This window comes from Electrophorus electricus, chromosome 13 (genome assembly GCF_041902795.1).
Source record: "Electrophorus electricus isolate QZ-2024a chromosome 13, ASM4190279v1, whole genome shotgun sequence".
Classification (NCBI taxonomy): domain Eukaryota; kingdom Metazoa; phylum Chordata; class Actinopteri; order Gymnotiformes; family Gymnotidae; genus Electrophorus; species Electrophorus electricus.
Window position 1 is genome coordinate 4,577,757 of NC_137509.1, and position 18,620 is coordinate 4,596,376.

At 43.2% G+C, this 18,620-nt stretch overlaps 1 protein-coding gene across 5 annotated transcripts; it reads right to left on the reverse strand.

The window, feature by feature from the left end:
- Nucleotides 1-6,075: 6,075 nt before the first annotated feature.
- LOC118243045 (uncharacterized) lies at nt 6,076-13,988 on the reverse strand. 5 transcript variants are annotated; one of them, XM_081695184.1, is made up of 5 exons: nt 13,606-13,782; nt 11,455-11,520; nt 8,668-8,961; nt 8,512-8,553; nt 7,738-8,111 (listed from the first exon to the last, which is right to left on the reverse strand). In XM_081695184.1, the coding sequence occupies exons 2-5, from the start codon at nt 11,507-11,509 to the stop codon at nt 7,978-7,980; spliced, it is 525 nt and encodes a 174-aa protein (XP_081551310.1). In that variant the 5' UTR covers nt 11,510-11,520; nt 13,606-13,782; the 3' UTR covers nt 7,738-7,977. The 5 variants fall into 5 exon arrangements, 4 of the variants coding, with proteins under 4 accessions (XP_081551310.1, XP_035392519.1, XP_035392521.1 ...); XM_035536626.2 differs by having other exon boundaries at nt 7,738-8,225; nt 13,606-13,773; XM_035536628.2 differs by having other exon boundaries at nt 7,738-8,040; nt 13,606-13,769.
- Nucleotides 13,989-18,620: the final 4,632 nt, after the last annotated feature.

The window sequence follows — 18,620 nt, forward strand, 5'->3', positions numbered from 1 at the left end:
GAGATCGTCCACAGTGATGGAGGGTGGAGAGGCTGTGGGGGGGGTGGGTGTAGGTGTCTCGGTGCTATTACCCTGCCGACTGCTACCGGCATCCGGCAGCACTGAGCATGTGTACTTGTGTTTATGTTGTTCTTGTGTTTATTGTCATATGTCACCTCAGGTGGTGTGTGTTGGTCATTAGCAGCTACACCATCATGATGTTCATTATTTAAACCTGCTTTTGTTTCTATGACCTTGTCAGTCATTGAATGTTATGTTGGCATCTTTTGCACTTTTATATTAGATTTCATTTTTGCTCCTTTCATTGAACATTTCAGCTGGAGACCTGTACTACAGTACTACAGCACGTTAAATTACAAGCTGCAGCAGGGACCTTCATCAACAGAACAGTGATAAAGACACAGAGAGCCTTTTTATGAATGTCGTATTATACTCTGGAGCATTGCTTCTTCTTGAAGTTCCAAACCTAAATATACTGCATGATGTGAATGTCTTAACGAGTTACATTGAAGTTCTTAATAAGCCAACATCTTAATCAATGCATTTCAAACTTTGAAACAATTAATTAAATGATTTATTAGCATTAATAATGTTAGAAATTAACATATGGACAACTGTTGCTATTCTAACTTTTAACAATGTTATTAGTTCAGAGAGGTTTACTTCTCGTAGTACACACCACATGTACTACTAATGTTGTGTAGAATGTACTACACAACATTGACCAACAAGTACAGAAACAGCAGGATATCAAATCTATACAGGAGCAGGATGGAGGCGAGTATCTGTAGTAGCAGGATGGAGGCGAGTGTCTGTAGTAGCAGGATGGGGGTACGTGTCTGTAGTAGCAGGATGGCGAGAGTGTCTGTAGTAGCAGGATGGGGAGAGTGTCTGTAGTAGCAGGATGGAGGCGAGTGTCTGTAGTAGCAGGATGAGGGTGCGTGTCTGTAGTAGCAGGATGGGGAGAGTGTCTGTAGTAGCAGGATGGGGGTGAGTGCCTGTAGTAGCAGGATGGGGGTGAGTGCCTGTAGTAGCAGGATGGGGAGAGTGTCTGTAGTAGCAGGATGGGGAGAGTGTCAGTAGTAGCAGGATTGGGGTGAGTGTCTCTAGTAGCAGGATGGGGAGAGTGTCTGTAGTAGCAGGATGGGGAGAGTGTCTGTAGTAGCAGGATGGGGGTGAGTGTCTGTAGTAGCAGGATGGGGAGAGTGTCTGTAGTAGCAGGATTGGGAGAGTGTCTGTAGTAGCAGGATGGGGGTGAGTCTCTGTAGTAGCAGGATGGGGGTGAGTGTCTGTAGTAGCAGGATGGGGGTGCGTGTCTGTAGTAGCAGAATGGGGGTGAGTGTCTGTAGTAGCAGGATGGGGAGAGTATCTGTAGTAGCAGGATGGGGGTGAGTGTCTGTAGTAGCAGGATGGGGAGAGTGTCTGTAGTAGCAGGATGGGGGTGAGTGTCTGTAGTAGCAGGATGGGGGTGCGTGTCTGTAATAGCAGGATGGAGGCGAGTGTCTGTAGTAGCAGGATGGGGGTGAGTGATTGTAGTAGCAGGATGGGGGAGAGTATCTGTAGTAGCAGGATGGGGGTGAGTGTCTGTAGTAGCAGGATGGGGGTGAGTGTCTGTAGTAGCAGGATGGGGAGAGTGTCTGTAGTAGCAGGATGGGGGTGAGTGTCTGTAGTGTCTCTAACTACAGTGCCTCTAATGGCATAACAGTCCACAAGATAAAGTGCAGGTGTAAAACAGGGGTCATGTTCACTTAGCGCTGGGTGATGGGCTGAGTTTTGATGGTCCAGGTGAATGTAAGAGGTAACAGCGGGTTCAGTAGTCTGACTGCATCTGGGCAGAAGCTGCTGTGGAGTTTAGCAGTGGTGGAATGGACACCTCTGCTGTAAGACAAGAGGGTGGAGAGACTGTGGGTGGGGTGGGAGAGATCGTCCACAGTGATGGAGGGTGGAGAGGCTGTGGGGGGGGTGGGTGTAGGTGTCTCGGTGCTATTACCCTGCCGACTGCTACCGGCATCCGGCAGCACTGAGCATGTGTACTTGTGTTTATGTTGTTCTTGTGTTTATTGTCATATGTCACCTCAGGTGGTGTGTGTTGGTCATTAGCAGCTACACCATCATGATGTTCATTATTTAAACCTGCTTTTGTTTCTATGACCTTGTCAGTCATTGAATGTTATGTTGGCATCTTTTGCACTTTTATATTAGATTTCATTTTTGCTCCTTTCATTGAACATTTCAGCTGGAGACCTGTATTACAGTACTACAGCACGTTAAATTACAAGCTGCAGCAGGGACCTTCATCAACAGAACAGTGATAAAGACACAGAGAGCCTTTTTATGAATGTCGTATTATACTCTGGAGCATTGCTTCTTCTTGAAGTTCCAAACCTAAATATACTGCATGATGTGAATGTCTTAACGAGTTACATTGAAGTTCTTAATAAGCCAACATCTTAATCAATGCATTTCAAACTTTGAAACAATTAATTAAATGATTTATTAGCATTAATAATGTTAGAAATTAACATATGGACAACTGTTGCTATTCTAACTTTTAACAATGTTATTAGTTCAGAGAGGTTTACTTCTCGTAGTACACACCACATGTACTACTAATGTTGTGTAGAATGTACTACACAACATTGACCAACAAGTACAGAAACAGCAGGATATCAAATCTATACAGGAGCAGGATGGAGGCGAGTATCTGTAGTAGCAGGATGGGGGTGAGTGTCTGTAGTAGCAGGATGGGGAGAGTGTATGTAGTAGCAGGATGGGGGTGAGTGCCTGTAGTAGCAGGATGGGGAGAGTGTCAGTAGTAGCAGGATGGGGGTGAGTGTCTGTAGTAGCAGGATGGGGGTGAGTGATTGTAGTAGCAGGATGGGGTGAGTGTCTGTAGTAGCAGGATGGAGGCGAGTGTCTGTAGTAGCAGGATGGGGAGAGTGTCTGTAGTAGCAGGATGGAGGCGAGTGTCTGTAGTAGCAGGATGGGGAGAGTGTCTGTAGTAGCAGGATGGGGAGAGTGTCTGTAGTAGCAGGATGGGGGTGAGTGCCTGTAGTAGCAGGATGGGGAGAGTGTCAGTAGTAGCAGGATGGGGGTGAGTGTCTGTAGTAGCAGGATGGGGAGAGTGTCAGTAGTAGCAGGATGGGGGTGAGCGCCTGTAGTAGCAGGATTGAGGCGAGTGTCTGTAGTAGCAGGATGGGGGTACGTGTCTGTAGTAGCAGGATGGCGAGAGTGTCTGTAGTAGCAGGATGGGGAGAGTGTCTGTAGTAGCAGGATGGAGGCGAGTGTCTGTAGTAGCAGGATGAGGGTGCGTGTCTGTAGTAGCAGGATGGGGAGAGTGTCTGTAGTAGCAGGATGGGGGTGAGTGCCTGTAGTAGCAGGATGGGGGTGAGTCCCTGTAGTAGCAGGATGGGGAGAGTGTCTGTAGTAGCAGGATGGGGAGAGTGTCAGTAGTAGCAGGATGGGGGTGAGTGTCTCTAGTAGCAGGATGGGGAGAGTGTCTGTAGTAGCAGGATGGGGAGAGTGTCTGTAGTAGCAGGATGGGGGTGAGTGTCTGTAGTAGCAGGATGGGGAGAGTGTCTGTAGTAGCAGGATGGGGAGAGTGTCTGTAGTAGCAGGATGGGGGTGAGTGTCTGTAGTAGCAGGATGGGGGTGCGTGTCTGTAGTAGCAGAATGGGGGTGAGTGTCTGTAGTAGCAGGATGGGGAGAGTATCTGTAGTAGCAGGATGGGGGTGAGTGTCTGTAGTAGCAGGATGGGGAGAGTGTCTGTAGTAGCAGGATGGGGGTGAGTGTCTGTAGTAGCAGGATGGGGGTGCGTGTCTGTAGTAGCAGAATGGGGGTGAGTGTCTGTAGTAGCAGGATGGGGAGAGTATCTGTAGTAGCAGGATGGGGGTGAGTGTCTGTAGTAGCAGGATAGGGATAGTGTCTGTAGTAGCAGGATGGGGGTGAGTGTCTGTAGTAGCAGGATGGGGAGAGTGTCTGTAGTAGCAGGATGGGGAGAGTATCTGTAGTAGCAGGATGGGGGTGAGTGTCTGTAGTAGCAGGATGGGGAGAGTGTCTGTAGTAGCAGGATGGGGGTGAGTGTCTGTAGTGTCTCTAACTACAGTGCCTCTAATGGCATAACAGTCCACAAGATAAAGTGCAGGTGTAAAACAGGGGTCATGTTCACTTAGCGCTGGGTGATGGGCTGAGTTTTGATGGTCCAGGTGAATGTAAGAGGGTTCAGTAGTCTGACTGCATCTGGGCAGAAGCTGCTGTGGAGTTTAGCAGTGGTGGAATGGACACCTCTGCTGTAAGACAAGAGGGTGGAGAGACTGTGGGTGGGGTGGGAGAGATCGTCCACAGTGAAGGAGGGTGGAGAGGCTGTGGGGGGGGTGGGTGTAGGTGTCTCGGTGCTATTACCCTGCCGACTGCTACCGGCATCCGGCAGCACTGAGCATGTGTACTTGTGTTTATGTTGTTCTTGTGTTTATTGTCATATGTCACCTCAGGTGGTGTGTGTTGGTCATTAGCAGCTACACCATCATGATGTTCATTATTTAAACCTGCTTTTGTTTCTATGACCTTGTCAGTCATTGAATGTTATGTTGGCATCTTTTGCACTTTTATATTAGATTTCATTTTTGCTCCTTTCATTGAACATTTCAGCTGGAGACCTGTACTACAGTACTACAGCACGTTAAATTACAAGCTGCAGCAGGGACCTTCATCAACAGAACAGTGATAAAGACACAGAGAGCCTTTTTATGAATGTCGTATTATACTCTGGAGCATTGCTTCTTCTTGAAGTTCCAAACCTAAATATACTGCATGATGTGAATGTCTTAACGAGTTACATTGAAGTTCTTAATAAGCCAACATCTTAATCAATGCATTTCAAACTTTGAAACAATTAATTAAATGATTTATTAGCATTAATAATGTTAGAAATTAACATATGGACAACTGTTGCTATTCTAACTTTTAACAATGTTATTAGTTCAGAGAGGTTTACTTCTCGTAGTACACACCACATGTACTACTAATGTTGTGTAGAATGTACTACACAACATTGACCAACAAGTACAGAAACAGCAGGATATCAAATCTATACAGGAGCAGGATGGAGGCGAGTATCTGTAGTAGCAGGATGGAGGCGAGTGTCTGTAGTAGCAGGATGGGGGTACGTGTCTGTAGTAGCAGGATGGCGAGAGTGTCTGTAGTAGCAGGATGGGGAGAGTGTCTGTAGTAGCAGGATGGAGGCGAGTGTCTGTAGTAGCAGGATGAGGGTGCGTGTCTGTAGTAGCAGGATGGGGAGAGTGTCTGTAGTAGCAGGATGGGGGTGAGTGCCTGTAGTAGCAGGATGGGGGTGAGTGTCTGTAGTAGCAGGATGGGGAGAGTGTCAGTAGTAGCAGGATGGGGGTGAGTGTCTCTAGTAGCAGGATGGGGAGAGTGTCTGCAGTAGCAGGATGGGGAGAGTGTCTGTAGTAGCAGGATGGGGGTGAGTGTCTGTAGTAGCAGGATGGGGAGAGTGTCTGTAGTAGCAGGATGGCGAGAGTGTCTGTAGTAGCAGGATGGGGAGAGTGTCTGTAGTAGCAGGATGGAGGCGAGTGTCTGTAGTAGCAGGATGAGGGTGCGTGTCTGTAGTAGCAGGATGGGGAGAGTGTCTGTAGTAGCAGGATGGGGGTGAGTGCCTGTAGTAGCAGGATGGGGGTGAGTGCCTGTAGTAGCAGGATGGGGAGAGTGTCTGTAGTAGCAGGATGGGGAGAGTGTCAGTAGTAGCAGGATGGGGGTGAGTGTCTCTAGTAGCAGGATGGGGAGAGTGTCTGTAGTAGCAGGATGGGGAGAGTGTCTGTAGTAGCAGGATGGGGGTGAGTGTCTGTAGTAGCAGGATGGGGAGAGTGTCTGTAGTAGCAGGATTGGGAGAGTGTCTGTAGTAGCAGGATGGGGGTGAGTCTCTGTAGTAGCAGGATGGGGGTGAGTCTCTGTAGTAGCAGGATGGGGGTGAGTGTCTGTAGTAGCAGGATGGGGGTGAGTGTCTGTAGTAGCAGGATGGGGGTGAGTGTCTGTAGTAGCAGGATGGGGGTGAGTGTCTGTAGTAGCAGGATGGGGGTGAGTGTCTGTAGTGTCTCTAACTACAGTGCCTCTAATGGCATAACAGTCCACAAGATAAAGTGCAGGTGTAAAACAGGGGTCATGTTCACTTAGCGCTGGGTGATGGGCTGAGTTTTGATGGTCCAGGTGAATGTAAGAGGTAACAGCGGGTTCAGTAGTCTGACTGCATCTGGGCAGAAGCTGCTGTGGAGTTTAGCAGTGGTGGAATGGACACCTCTGCTGTAAGACAAGAGGGTGGAGAGACTGTGGGTGGGGTGGGAGAGATCGTCCACAGTGATGGAGGGTGGAGAGGCTGTGGGGGGGGGTGGGTGTAGGTGTCTCGGTGCTATTACCCTGCCGACTGCTACCGGCATCCGGCAGCACTGAGCATGTGTACTTGTGTTTATGTTGTTCTTGTGTTTATTGTCATATGTCACCTCAGGTGGTGTGTGTTGGTCATTAGCAGCTACACCATCATGATGTTCATTATTTAAACCTGCTTTTGTTTCTATGACCTTGTCAGTCATTGAATGTTATGTTGGCATCTTTTGCACTTTTATATTAGATTTCATTTTTGCTCCTTTCATTGAACATTTCAGCTGGAGACCTGTACTACAGTACTACAGCACGTTAAATTGGATTAATGATAAATTAAACTGATGTCTGAATGACAGTAAAGTTGACTGACTGACTATACAAGTAGTGCTCAGCTGAATGAAATTACATTTCTCCAAACTCCGATGTGCAAATATACATAAAGGTAAATACACGAGAAAAGAATATTAGTCAAAATAGACAAAACAGACACCTCAAGGGGGCATCTTCAGGGTCTTCATCTACACGCACTGTCATCAAGGGGGCATCTTCAGAACCTACATCTACACACTGTTGTCAAGGGGGCATCTTCAGAGTCTGTAGCTACACACTGAAAGAGACGTGTTCCAGAGCAGGAGGATCACACATTTCCTGAAACCGTAAAACAGCCTCTACTGAAGCACTGTGCTCTTCTCATGACTTTGCAGTGTTATCAGGCAGCATAGCAACACCACGACATTATTATAATAATTAGAGTAATTATAAATAGGTCAAGTATAAAATGAAAAAAGTGATTAAAACAAGCTTTTGCATAGTTTCTTTTGTGACCTCCACCATGACTTCCATGTATTTCAGAGGGTTCTCTGCCATCCCAGGCCCTGCATTTAATTTAATTAATGATTGTGAAAAAAAAATTAATTAAAAAAAAAAAACACTACAAAATGTTTATAAAAAAATGTACAGTTTAAAAATATTCATCTTTTAATGCAGTGTTCCTACTGATACTACACTGAGAATGTTTTAAGCAAAACTGTTGGAGTTGTATGATGACCATATAATATCATCCCTTCGTTTCAGCCCGTTGCATAACCACAGATGTGAGATGCTAAGAAGGTCCCACAGAAGCTATCAGGTCCTGCTTTGGGTACCATCCCTACACAGGCCGCATTTTATTTCAGCTTGATGCAGTATCTTTGAAATTTCCACATACCAAGTTGAGCTGGAGCTAAATGAGCTAAAATGAAAGAACAATAAGTTAATCATTTAGAAATATTTACAATTTGTTAGATTTCTTTACATATTCATAAGATTCTGTTCAGTATGAAAAATTCAACATAAAACTGCAAGTCATTATATTAAAACGATTTATTAGTATTTTTAAGAATCAAACAGTAATTGTACATTAAACATTTGTCTTTACGACTTTTTTAAAATGAACTTATAAAGTTGTTATAATTGAATGAGCTCTGCTCTGATCGGTTGGTTTGTGGCGAGGCTTCACGATGGTCCAAGAAACAAAAGATCACTATGTGATTTGTCACTAAGTGAGGAATGAACCATGTGTTCACGTCCTTCAAATGGTATAAAACCTTAAAGCGCTGTCGTCAAGGCGGCGTCTTCAGAGTCTGCAGCTGCACACTGAAAGGTGTGTTCCTGGGCAGAAGGATCACATGTTCCCGCAACCGTACAACAGCTTCTGCTAAAGCACTGTGCTCCTCTCCTGACTTTTTTTAAACAGTGTTTTATCAGGCAGCATAGCAACACCACGACAACCACAACAATCACAAACATCCCCATGAGCCAGATGTAGTCTCTGTACACCCAGCTCTCATTTACACCTGAACAGAGAAACAGATCCTTCAGCATTTTACATTTAAATACTAAACCTCAGACTACACATGCAGCAAAATAATGTGTTAGAGCAAATTCTATTTATGTGGTTTCACTGTTATCTGGTAGGCATATAAATAAATAAGCATATGTGAGAGGAAAACTAACTATAGGAAAAGGTCACATTACTGTTCAGGTAATGAGCTTTAAAAATTATTCACACCATTAGTTGTCTTAACGCATATAGTTCTATATGAAGAACATGTAAAACAGCAGATTATAATAAATACTCACCGTTTACTGGAGGCAAAGTTGTTGTGGTGTTTGTGTTGTTTCCTACAATGACACCAGACTTATTAGCAAACAAATCACATGGATAGAAACATTACTAACAGAATGAAATAGACACAGACAGAACCACCAAATGGAGCCATAAAGGAGGACGCTTACCTTCAACCTGTAGTTGGAGATTACAGATTTCTAGACCATCACAATTGCAGGTGTAAAAGTCACCCTTGGTGAAATCAGCATCAGTGATAGTGAGCGAGAGATCTCCCTTCAGGTACTGCTCATGAGACATGTGAAATCCGTGCTCTGACTGGCAGGAAGTCTGGTCACACTGAGCCAGAATGTCATGTGGTTTATCGAATAAAGTCCATGAAACCAAAGCACAGTCAGGCTCTTTACATGGGAGAGTAGCATCATGACGCTTCACCTTCACTGTAGCTGACTCAGAAGGAAGAACTAGAAAAGAGGGAACACAGAACTCTGTTAAACAGCACACATTCAACAGCACATTATACTTTGTTCAGCTGATAGAGCTGAACCAGCCTTAAATATGCATCACATTAGCAGTACGTGTTAAAATGTTTAGGAATTTCATCTCACTACAGGCCACTGTAAGAGAAACATGATTGCTCTGCAGAGCCCACCAAACAAGAGACAGAGAGAGTGGGTGGAGAGAACAAGGAGAAACTGCGTCTCTCCAGCTTTAGATTTGATTAAGAAGGAAAAAAATTCAATTTAGTACCTCCTAGATAGAAATTTAAACCATTACAAGAGACAACTTGCAACCCTGGTTACCCATGCAGTGGTGCCAGCAGAAAATATTTAGTGGGGGGAGCAGATGGGGCCCCTGAACATCTTGTGATGGTACAATAAAAAGGCCTTACAGCATAGAGGAACTTCAGGGCACAAGCTAATATCACCATTATAGTGTGCAATAAATTACATAATGTTTAATTCCTTATCAAATTATAATGTTCACATGAGATCAGCCAAGGAATCATTAATTAATGCATGAAATTGCAATTTGAATGAATCAATCACCAATAAACCAAGAGTATGGGTTGCTTAAAACAAATATTAAATGAGTAGCTGAAAATAAAGGTTTAACTTATTTGTAAATATCTTCCTCAGACTCCTGGACATATCTTTTCCTTTCATTCAATTCAAACTTCTGTACCTTTGCAAGCTTAACATTAATTACAAATGCGGAGCTTGGACTGTCAGTATATGGGTGAAAATATACCGAGAAAAGAGAGAGAGCCCAAATACAGACTACAGAAGCTGCATAAAGCCTCAGTACAGGCTACAGAATCCATAGAACTGTACATGTAATCCCAGTAAATACCACAATTTCAGTTTACCTGGTAGCTATGAACAATATTATTAATAATATTAATGGCCTTCATCAGTTCTGTCTTTAACGCCGGTACAGGAGAGGAGTGCTAGCGCTACCGCTACTGCTACCGTTGACAAGTTTAGATGAGGAATTCAAATGTGTCAAGGCAAGTTGCAAGATGACTGTTAGGATCAAAGGATGAAGTGATGAAACCAGCAGCACCAGTGACAAAAGCAGGGTGGAAGTGGAATCCACGAACGACAGTGCAGCTCACCAAGAGTTCAACAGAATTAAGGCAATTCATTGGACAGGTGCAATGTGGGAAGTCAGGCCTTGGATCAGGTGATTAACACATCACCAGAAAGAAAGTGAATGATGGTGAGCTTTATCCCTGAACAGGAAGATGGGCGTCCTGCAGCAACAGCATTACAAGGACCAGTGGCTCCGATAGTTAAGCGTGAAGAGGAAAATACCCTGGCAAGAGCTGTGGGCCATGGATGCAAGTCCAATCATGCTCTTACTTGGAGCAGCTTACAACACCCTTCCAACTCCACAAAACCTTGGACAGTGGTAGTCCAGGACTAGAAGTGCAAATTATTTTCAGGGGTTGGCACAGTGAAGCATAGTTCATGAACATGCAAGTTAGCTTGTCACAGGGTTGATATAGATGGAGACACATTCAACTGCTTGTAGTGTTAGCGTGTTTGAGAGTAAACGGCTAGAGGTTAACTCGTTGCCGAGTGGTATTGCTAATAAAGCAATTAAGTTTGTATGAGAAGGAGGGCATGTTGGAGAAGGAGCACTGGCTTTAAATACTGATAGACGGGGTGAAGCACGAGACTGGAAATTGCTTATGGACGTAGGTAGAAAACTACAGGTCCCAGAGTGTAGCGTGCTAACTATGCTGAGGCCCGACATGCTGTACTCAGAAAATAAAAGGATAGTTTATTTTATAGAGCTTACAATTCCATTTGAATATGCAGTGGATGAAGCTATTTGAAAGGAAAAAAGGTGAAGTATGCAGATTTGGTGGCTGAGTTGAAAGAACGCAGGTGTCAAGCACATATCAGAGCTGTAGAGATGGGTGTCAGACCAGCAGAGGTGTGTGTAGCAAAGTCTGCCACATCATTTCTTGTGCAGTTCAGCCTAAGAGGATAAGAATAAGAGGAGCTCAGTGTGTTTGGGGTAATGCCCCAAAAAGGTGGAGTGGCTGAGGTTTTATGTCATGGCCTAAAGTTGCTAGTGGCATCGTGTTAAGAGGTTCAGCTGGGAGGCCAAACAGCACTGTTGAGCCTCCTGGGAGTGTCATGGTCTTAATTCAACCAATCACAGACGAAGGGAGGTGCCTACCTGATGACCCCTGAAAAGAGCTCACAATGTTGGGAATTCTGGAGAGAGGGGTGTAAGCAGGTCCCTATGTGAAGCACTAATGATGGTCTATTGGCACAGGACAGTCAACACCCTATACTGCGTGTATATACACTTGCTGTAGGTTATGAACACTAGCTAGCCAATTTACCACCAGAAGTAAATTCTCAACCTGTGGGAAACACCTTCAGTTGGGGTGACCAGGAATTTTAGCATGGTGTCCGCAGAGCCCTGGCCAAACTTACCAGCTAAGGTCAGTAGCCCAACCAGGACTCTTCTCAGGATACGGCAGGTGTGCATTTCTATGACACCTGTGAAGAGAAACACATGCCACTGAGGTTAAATTCTGGTGGCAGAACATCAGTTTAACTACAAGGCTGAATTTGGGCCCTTATTTGCCATCTTGTTTGAGTGTAGGAAACGCCTACCCTGTTTCAAGACATTTCCCCTTGGTGCATTAAACTGCACCAACGGGCCCGCTAGCATGCTCAAATAAATTACCATTTCTGAGTACAAATACCATTCCTGAGTACAAATACAAGTACCTGCTAACCGATTTTCAGCCGTCTACATGCATTCGTTAGCCAGAAATTGCACACTGAAGACGGGTACATTTCCACAACAACGTGCCTGTCCTTTTAAGTCGCCTTTTAAAACATTCTTCCGGTATAAGAACTTCAGAAAATTCAATTACCATCAAAACAACTGCATGACATGTTTAAATGATATACGGAGTGTTAGTAAAGTTCTTTGCGTAAAAACACCCGTTCGGTTCCTTCGTAAGCAAACCCAAAATACGCAGCCTTTGGCTAACTGAAAATAGACGCGACTATCAGTTACTTCCAGGTGTTTCCAAGGCAATCGGCGGGATGGCAGCAGTTACATCAACTAGAGGAGGCTTGGACGAAAACGTAGACCCCTCACTTGCCTTATTTAGTCATCCCTTTAAACAAGGTAGATATGTTTAATTCAGCTGTGGCACACATTTCTTTTAGATTTTGCAGAAACGTAACCTTTCGTGAAACTACCTAGGAGAAAGTAACAAGCCTACAGTGTACAGCCAGCCTCGCACATTTACAGACAGCTACACAGCCGAGGATTTACTAAGTGTAGATGACATGACCGCAGTAATGTTTTCGAGAGAACAATAAAATACGTTACTAGCTCGGCAAGTGACGGCGTTTTGTTTTTGGCCGCTTTCGGAGTAAAATTTGTTAGAGAACTTACTGCCCGTTAGACGCATCAGCCTGAGTTCAAACAGTAAACGTAGAGCGAACTTACTTTCTCCTCGTAGAACTCTTCTTGATCTTCTTGTGTGTTTACTTTCTCTAAATACGATTAAAGATTATCCCACTTTATTTGTTCCTGAAGCAGAAACGCAATTTGTGTGTCGAAAAGTTGCCTTTGCGCGTCGCTAAGCCTCCTACCCTCTGCGCATCTAGAGACGGCTGCTCATCCTCAACTCACATTTTTTAGAAATCTGACAACTGCTCCATAGCACAACAGGCTTCCTGTTGCAGAGGAACTATGCAGCAGTGAACTCTGAAGAGCGGAAGCCAGGCAGACCCACCCAGTTTTGTGGTTAACTTGCTGTTTTATCCTCTACATGACAGGCTCGCTCTTGGAGTATTGTAGACAGTTCATACATGAACTGTAAAAACATCCAAAGCTCATAACGCGTTACTAAAGAACTCAATAACGATAAAAGACGAGCTGGGTCCAGTTATGTCCGTCATGCACAGTACAAACCAAAAAACCCAAACAAGCAAGCAAACAAAAAAAAAAAACTGTTAATAGCTCGGTAAGTGACGGCGTTTTGTTTTTGCCGCTTGTGGAGTAAAATTTGTTAGAGACCTTACTGCCCGTTAGGCGCATCAACCTGAGCTCAAACAGTAAACGTAGCTCGAATTTCCTTTCTCCTCGTAGAAATCTTCTTGATCTTCTCGTGTCTTTACCTTCTCTGAATACGATTAAACATTACCCCAGTCTATTTGTTCCTGAAGCAGAAACGTGATTTGTGTCTAAAAGTTGCCTTTGCGCGTCGCTAAGTCAGATAACTTCTGCCCCTGGGTCACCCAGAGCCACCGCGCGTATATGAGAGTTCAGAAACCAAACATTTAGGGTGGAGGTGCCTGAATGGTTCAGTTCAGCTGTGTCCACTTGAACGAGGCTGATTCTGGTATGTGGCTGATGCCGTTACCAGCTCACACTAGCGTCTGTTTAGCTGGGGTAGGTAAACTACTTGGGTAACTCGCCATGATTGTGTTTTTTGGTTTTTGCTTCAACGTTCCTCCAACAGGAAATGAAGACTGCCCCGTAGAATTACTGAAACCAGTAACGTAGCCAACTAACTTTAGCTAGCGGGTTATGAGAAGACAAATCTGGACCGAACTTACCTTTTCCTTGTAGAAATCCTCATGATATCGCTTCTTGAAGTTCTCTGATTACGGTGAAATATTATTCCTCCGTACATTTTTTTCCCTGAAGAAGAAACGCTACTACTGCCTGCCTGACGTCCTTGCTTCCGGAGTGAAGAAGCAAACCACCAGTGTCGCGCTAAATATCGCGAGTGCTGGCTGGCAAACTAAGGGACCGTCTACGATGATTTTCTACAAAGTAGTGTTACAGAACCACCTACTATGTGGAAAATCAAAGCTGCGTAATCTAATAGTCCTAACGTTGAGGTACGGCACTTATTCCGTTCGTTTTGCGACCTAAATTATGCACACACATCTCAATAAAAGCGTTCGCCCCTACAACAGTGCAAACATTTACCAGCAATAAGTTGTTATTTAGGTATTCTGAAAATTCAGTTTACCACCTTCCTTATCCTGCCTCCCATAGAAATACCCAAATGTCACAGTGAGAACCTGCCTGATTTGGACTGCGCATGTGCAGAACATCACACTATATTACATTTGCCCTCTCATCGTTGTCCGAGATCAGGCCCATGACAACAGTGTCGTCAGCAAACTTGACAATGATGGAGCTGGAAGTAGCTGTGAAGTCGTAGGTGTACAGTGAGTAACGCAGGGGGCTTAGGACACAACCCTGAGGAGCTCCAGTGCTGAGGGTGAGGGTGGGTGAGGCACAGTTGCCCACCCGTACTGATTGTGGTCTGTCTGTTAGGAAGTTGGAGATACAGTCGCACAGGGATGTATGCAGTCCTAGATCCCCCAACTTAGTAGTGAGTAGGGAGGGGATGATAGTGTTAAATGCTGAACTGTAGTCGACAAACAGCATTTTAACATAATTGCCCCTCCCTTTGTCCAGGTGGGTCAGTGTGGTGTGGAGCAGATGTGCAATTGCATCATCAATGGAGCGGTTGTGGCGGTATGCAAACTGCAGTGGGTCCATGTGAAGATGTGATGAAATCTCTGACTAGCTTTTCAAAGCACTTCATCACGACTGATGTGAGGGCAACAGGGCGGTAGTCATTGAGGCCAGAGGGTCGAGGTTTCATCGGGACACGGACGATGGTGGATCGCTTGAAGCTGGATGGGACGATACCGAGCGTCAGGGAGAGATTGAAGATGTCAGTGAATACCGGTGCTAGCTGGTCTGCGCAGGCTTTGAGGACTCTCCCGTCTGGTCCCGCCGCCTTCCTGGTATTCACCCTTTTAAACACTCTCCTCACGTCACTCTCCGTGATGATGAGAGGGCGCTGTTCTATGGAAATAGAAATAGGGTTCAACATTTTGTATTGGTGCTAAGACAGACACACAGTAGTGACAAAGTGTTTAACCTATAGATAGCAACACATTGCAGAATATGCGTCTTTCATTTTGTTGTGTTTCTGCCAATCCCACTATTTATTTAGAGATTCTACTGAAGCCAGCTTTGTCTTGACTTTTGTCTGCGCTATGGCTTCATATTATTTATTTTAATTTGAAATACTGTTTTAAATCCATTTTTGTTCATATAGATGTGCAGGTCATTGAGAATCCACTTGTGCCTGCTAAATAAGTACTGTTTTCACATGGTGACAAGTTGGCAATGTTGTGTAAGTCATATATGTGTGTTTTATTTTAACAATCAATGTTTAGCTATAGCAGGAACACCAGAAATGAAGTAAAAGAGAGGAGATAATTGTTTGCAAAACATGAGTGAATAGCATAGATTCACAATGCCAATCAAAATATTACTAGAACATTAGCTACCAACCACTGAAAAAAAAGATAATTGCAATTTTGGCAATGCACAACACATTCAGGGCCCTTTAACTTATCCAACACATCAGAGTGGCCCACATGGATCTGACAGTAAATCTCAACTGCTTATTAAAAACAAAAGAACACCAGGTGAAATCTTGGCCATGGGAGATGATGCAGACAGTATTCTCTGTATGTCAATGACTGAGTTAGACAAAAAAGAATCAAAAGTATGAGAGACATGACAAAAAAACTGTCAACCAAATCAAACAGAACCTGTACAATTAGACCATGGTAGATGTCTTGTAGGGAAGAAGTTTTCATGGAAAAAACTCCCATGTAGAGACACCATGTGCCATAAATGTTGCATAAAAAATCCCTTTGCTGGTGCATGCTGCTCACTCTTTGTGTCTCAGGGTGAGTGTGACACATACTATGAGGACTACCCTTCACTTGGAGAAGTGTCCTCAGCTACTACTGAGTAGTTGTGCTGTGTACAGAATCAAGCATTTAACTCTCTTCATCCTCTTTTTGAACCTCTAGAGATCAAATTCAAGGAAGTAGAGCAGGTTGAAGCCTATAAATATCTGCACACAGAAATAGATGAGTTTTTGTCCTTCTCCCAAAATGAAGATTTTGTATATATGAAATATCAACAATGCTTAATTCATTGACACCTGGGCATATTGACTTCTGTTTAAAATCCCTTGTTGAATCAGATCAACTTTGCAATATTACATCCTAGTGCAACTTTCTCACTGCCAAGAGTAAAACCAGGTGAGAATAAATAATTAGAAAGGCAAAGTCCACTATCAGAGCTGTACAGATGGTGTGTTGAGAGGAAAGATGCTGCTTCCATAATAAAGGACCCTACACATCCCCTTCACTGCTCCTTTCAGTGACTCCCATTGTGCCGTCACTATAAAGTTTCACTGGCAACAGCAAATGATTTTAAAAGTGAAAAAAGAATACTGTTATTTTGAACTTGCAATCAGAGACCAGCATCTTCATAATGAATTTGCTCTCTTAAAATTATGGTGATCAAACTGATGTGATAGTAAAATGTACAGTTTGCTTTCAATTGGGCATTCCTGATGCACGGTACATGAAAAGACCAAGTGTAAATAGTCTTAATTTATTCATATATCCCTTCCTGCTCCACTGGCACTTGTCTCTCATTGTAATACATCATTGTTTTTATAAGTACAGAGATTGGTGGTGCTTATATATTGTGCATAAGCAGGATTTGGTTCAGTATGAATGAAACTTGGAAAAGCTGATTAAACCCAGCAAGCATTCATTTTGGAATACTTCATACTTGTTATGCAACTTTGATCATTTAGATAATATATTGCACGTCCAACCTTCACCACTGCAGCTTTTTAGTATCTGAATCTAAATGAATTCACTGAGTCTAAATGCCACATTAGGCACAAATGCTGCTATTTCCACAAATAATAAAGTTTCCCCTCGTGTTGTAAATGGAGATTCTAATACCTTCATCATTTCATATTAACAGCAAAACCCAAACCAACTGTGAAGGTTAAGCCTCAGACGTCTGTCTACACTGGAGACACTGTTACTCTAAGCTGTGAGGTACAGCAGTCTACTGGATGGATGTTTTTATGGTACATTTACCCTCAGCAGCCAAAATCATGGACCACTGTAACAAAAAGCAATATAATGATTGTGACAGTCTCTGAAGAAGGAACTTCAGAATATAATTGCAGAGCAGGAAGGGGACAATACTACACACATTACAGTGACGTAGTCAAGATAACAGCAGCTGGTAAGTTATGTTTTACATTTTCATCTGCATAGTGATTTATGTTTCTGCACTTTTGCCTCTACAAGCCCCTCTGCCACTCTCTTCTTCATTTTGTATTTCTCCTGTCCTGTATTTATTATTGTTTATTTAATGTTTATTTAATGACATTTTTGCACTACATTGGAGTGTTTGCACTTGTGTAGCATGTTGTCTGTTGCACTGTTGTTTTGTGTTGCACCATGGTCCTGGAGGAACATTGTCTCATTTTTGTTGTGTACTTGTATATAGCTGAAATGACAATAAAACCTCTTTGAACTTTGAACTTTGAAGTCACACACATGCATCAGTGTTGAGATTTCATAAATAAGCAAAGGCAGTATTCTGATATTTGATGTTGTAAATTGACGGAGATATAAATGTAACTGTTAAATGTAGACCACGTGTACCTAATAATGGGTATATTATTTAACCCCATACACTACACTGTGAGATACAGAATAGCAGTACTATAAGTTAAGGAATAATAAAGCAATCTATGTTCTATGAGATCTATGAGATATTAACACTTTCATAAATTGTCCATCCAAAGTGATAAGAATTTGGCACCACCCTGATTACCAGGGAAAATTAAATCATTTAAATTAATGTATTAATGATTATTAATTCAGTCTCAACCCATAAAGGTCACCACTTCGATAACATGATGTCTCATCTACCAAAAATTAGAATACCACTCTTTACTCACAAGAGTTATTTCTAAGGGTATATTTATTGGATAAACAGAAATAGGAGAACATGAATATAAATCATTGATTAAGATTCTACTAATGACCAGAGGTACTGAGTTCACTAAAATCGCTGTAGTACAAAATACGTAACAAACACTGTAACGGAAACAAATTAACCCAAAGTAGATTCATGTGGACTGAAGTGGCTTACTGATAAATAAAGAAAAAGAATGGAAAGAAAATCAAATCTGTTTAAGTAACCTGTGAGAGTGGTTAACTGGGCAGAGCATGCTTATCAAACAATACCAAACAAGATTCGTTTTGAGAGAGCGTGACAAAGTATAACTGGAAGACTTAGAGAGAACTAATTAGGACTGAAGAGGCTGCTTAGCAGATGAAAGGAAGGAGTTAACTGACCAGTTTTGATGTATAAACAGTTAAATTAACTATTTATATCAGCTGGTAACATAAAAAGGAAATGTCTGTCCTTATGAGTCATTAGGCTCGACAATGTCAAACCATCTGGATAGCACTGAGAGAGAGAGTCCATTTTCCGTTATATCATCTGGATGGCCTTTAGAGAGAGTCTGTTTTCTAGTGCATTGACCCTGCATGAGTGATATAGGCCACTGACAATGAAATGACCAGGTTTTCTTGACCCATGGGATTGGAGTTAGGAGCTGGTTCAGTTAAAGTCAGAGGCCTTTTAGGTTAGGCCTTTCAGAAACAGGAGCTTTGGTATCAGTGGTTATGTGACCCATCCT

Excerpts from the sequence above, each read along its gene's own strand:
- LOC118243045 (XM_035536626.2), bottom strand. The coding sequence starts at position 11,509 with ATGCACACCTGCCGTATCCTGAGAAGAGTCCTGGTTGGGCTACTGACC. Across the intron at positions 8,962-11,454 it reads TGGGCTACTGACCTTAGCTG|TTCTTCCTTCTGAGTCAGCT; the intron begins GTAAGTTTGGCC and ends CCTCTTTTCTAG. Across the intron at positions 8,226-8,511 it reads AACTTTGCCTCCAGTAAACG|GTGTAAATGAGAGCTGGGTG; the intron begins GTGAGTATTTAT and ends TTCTCTGTTCAG.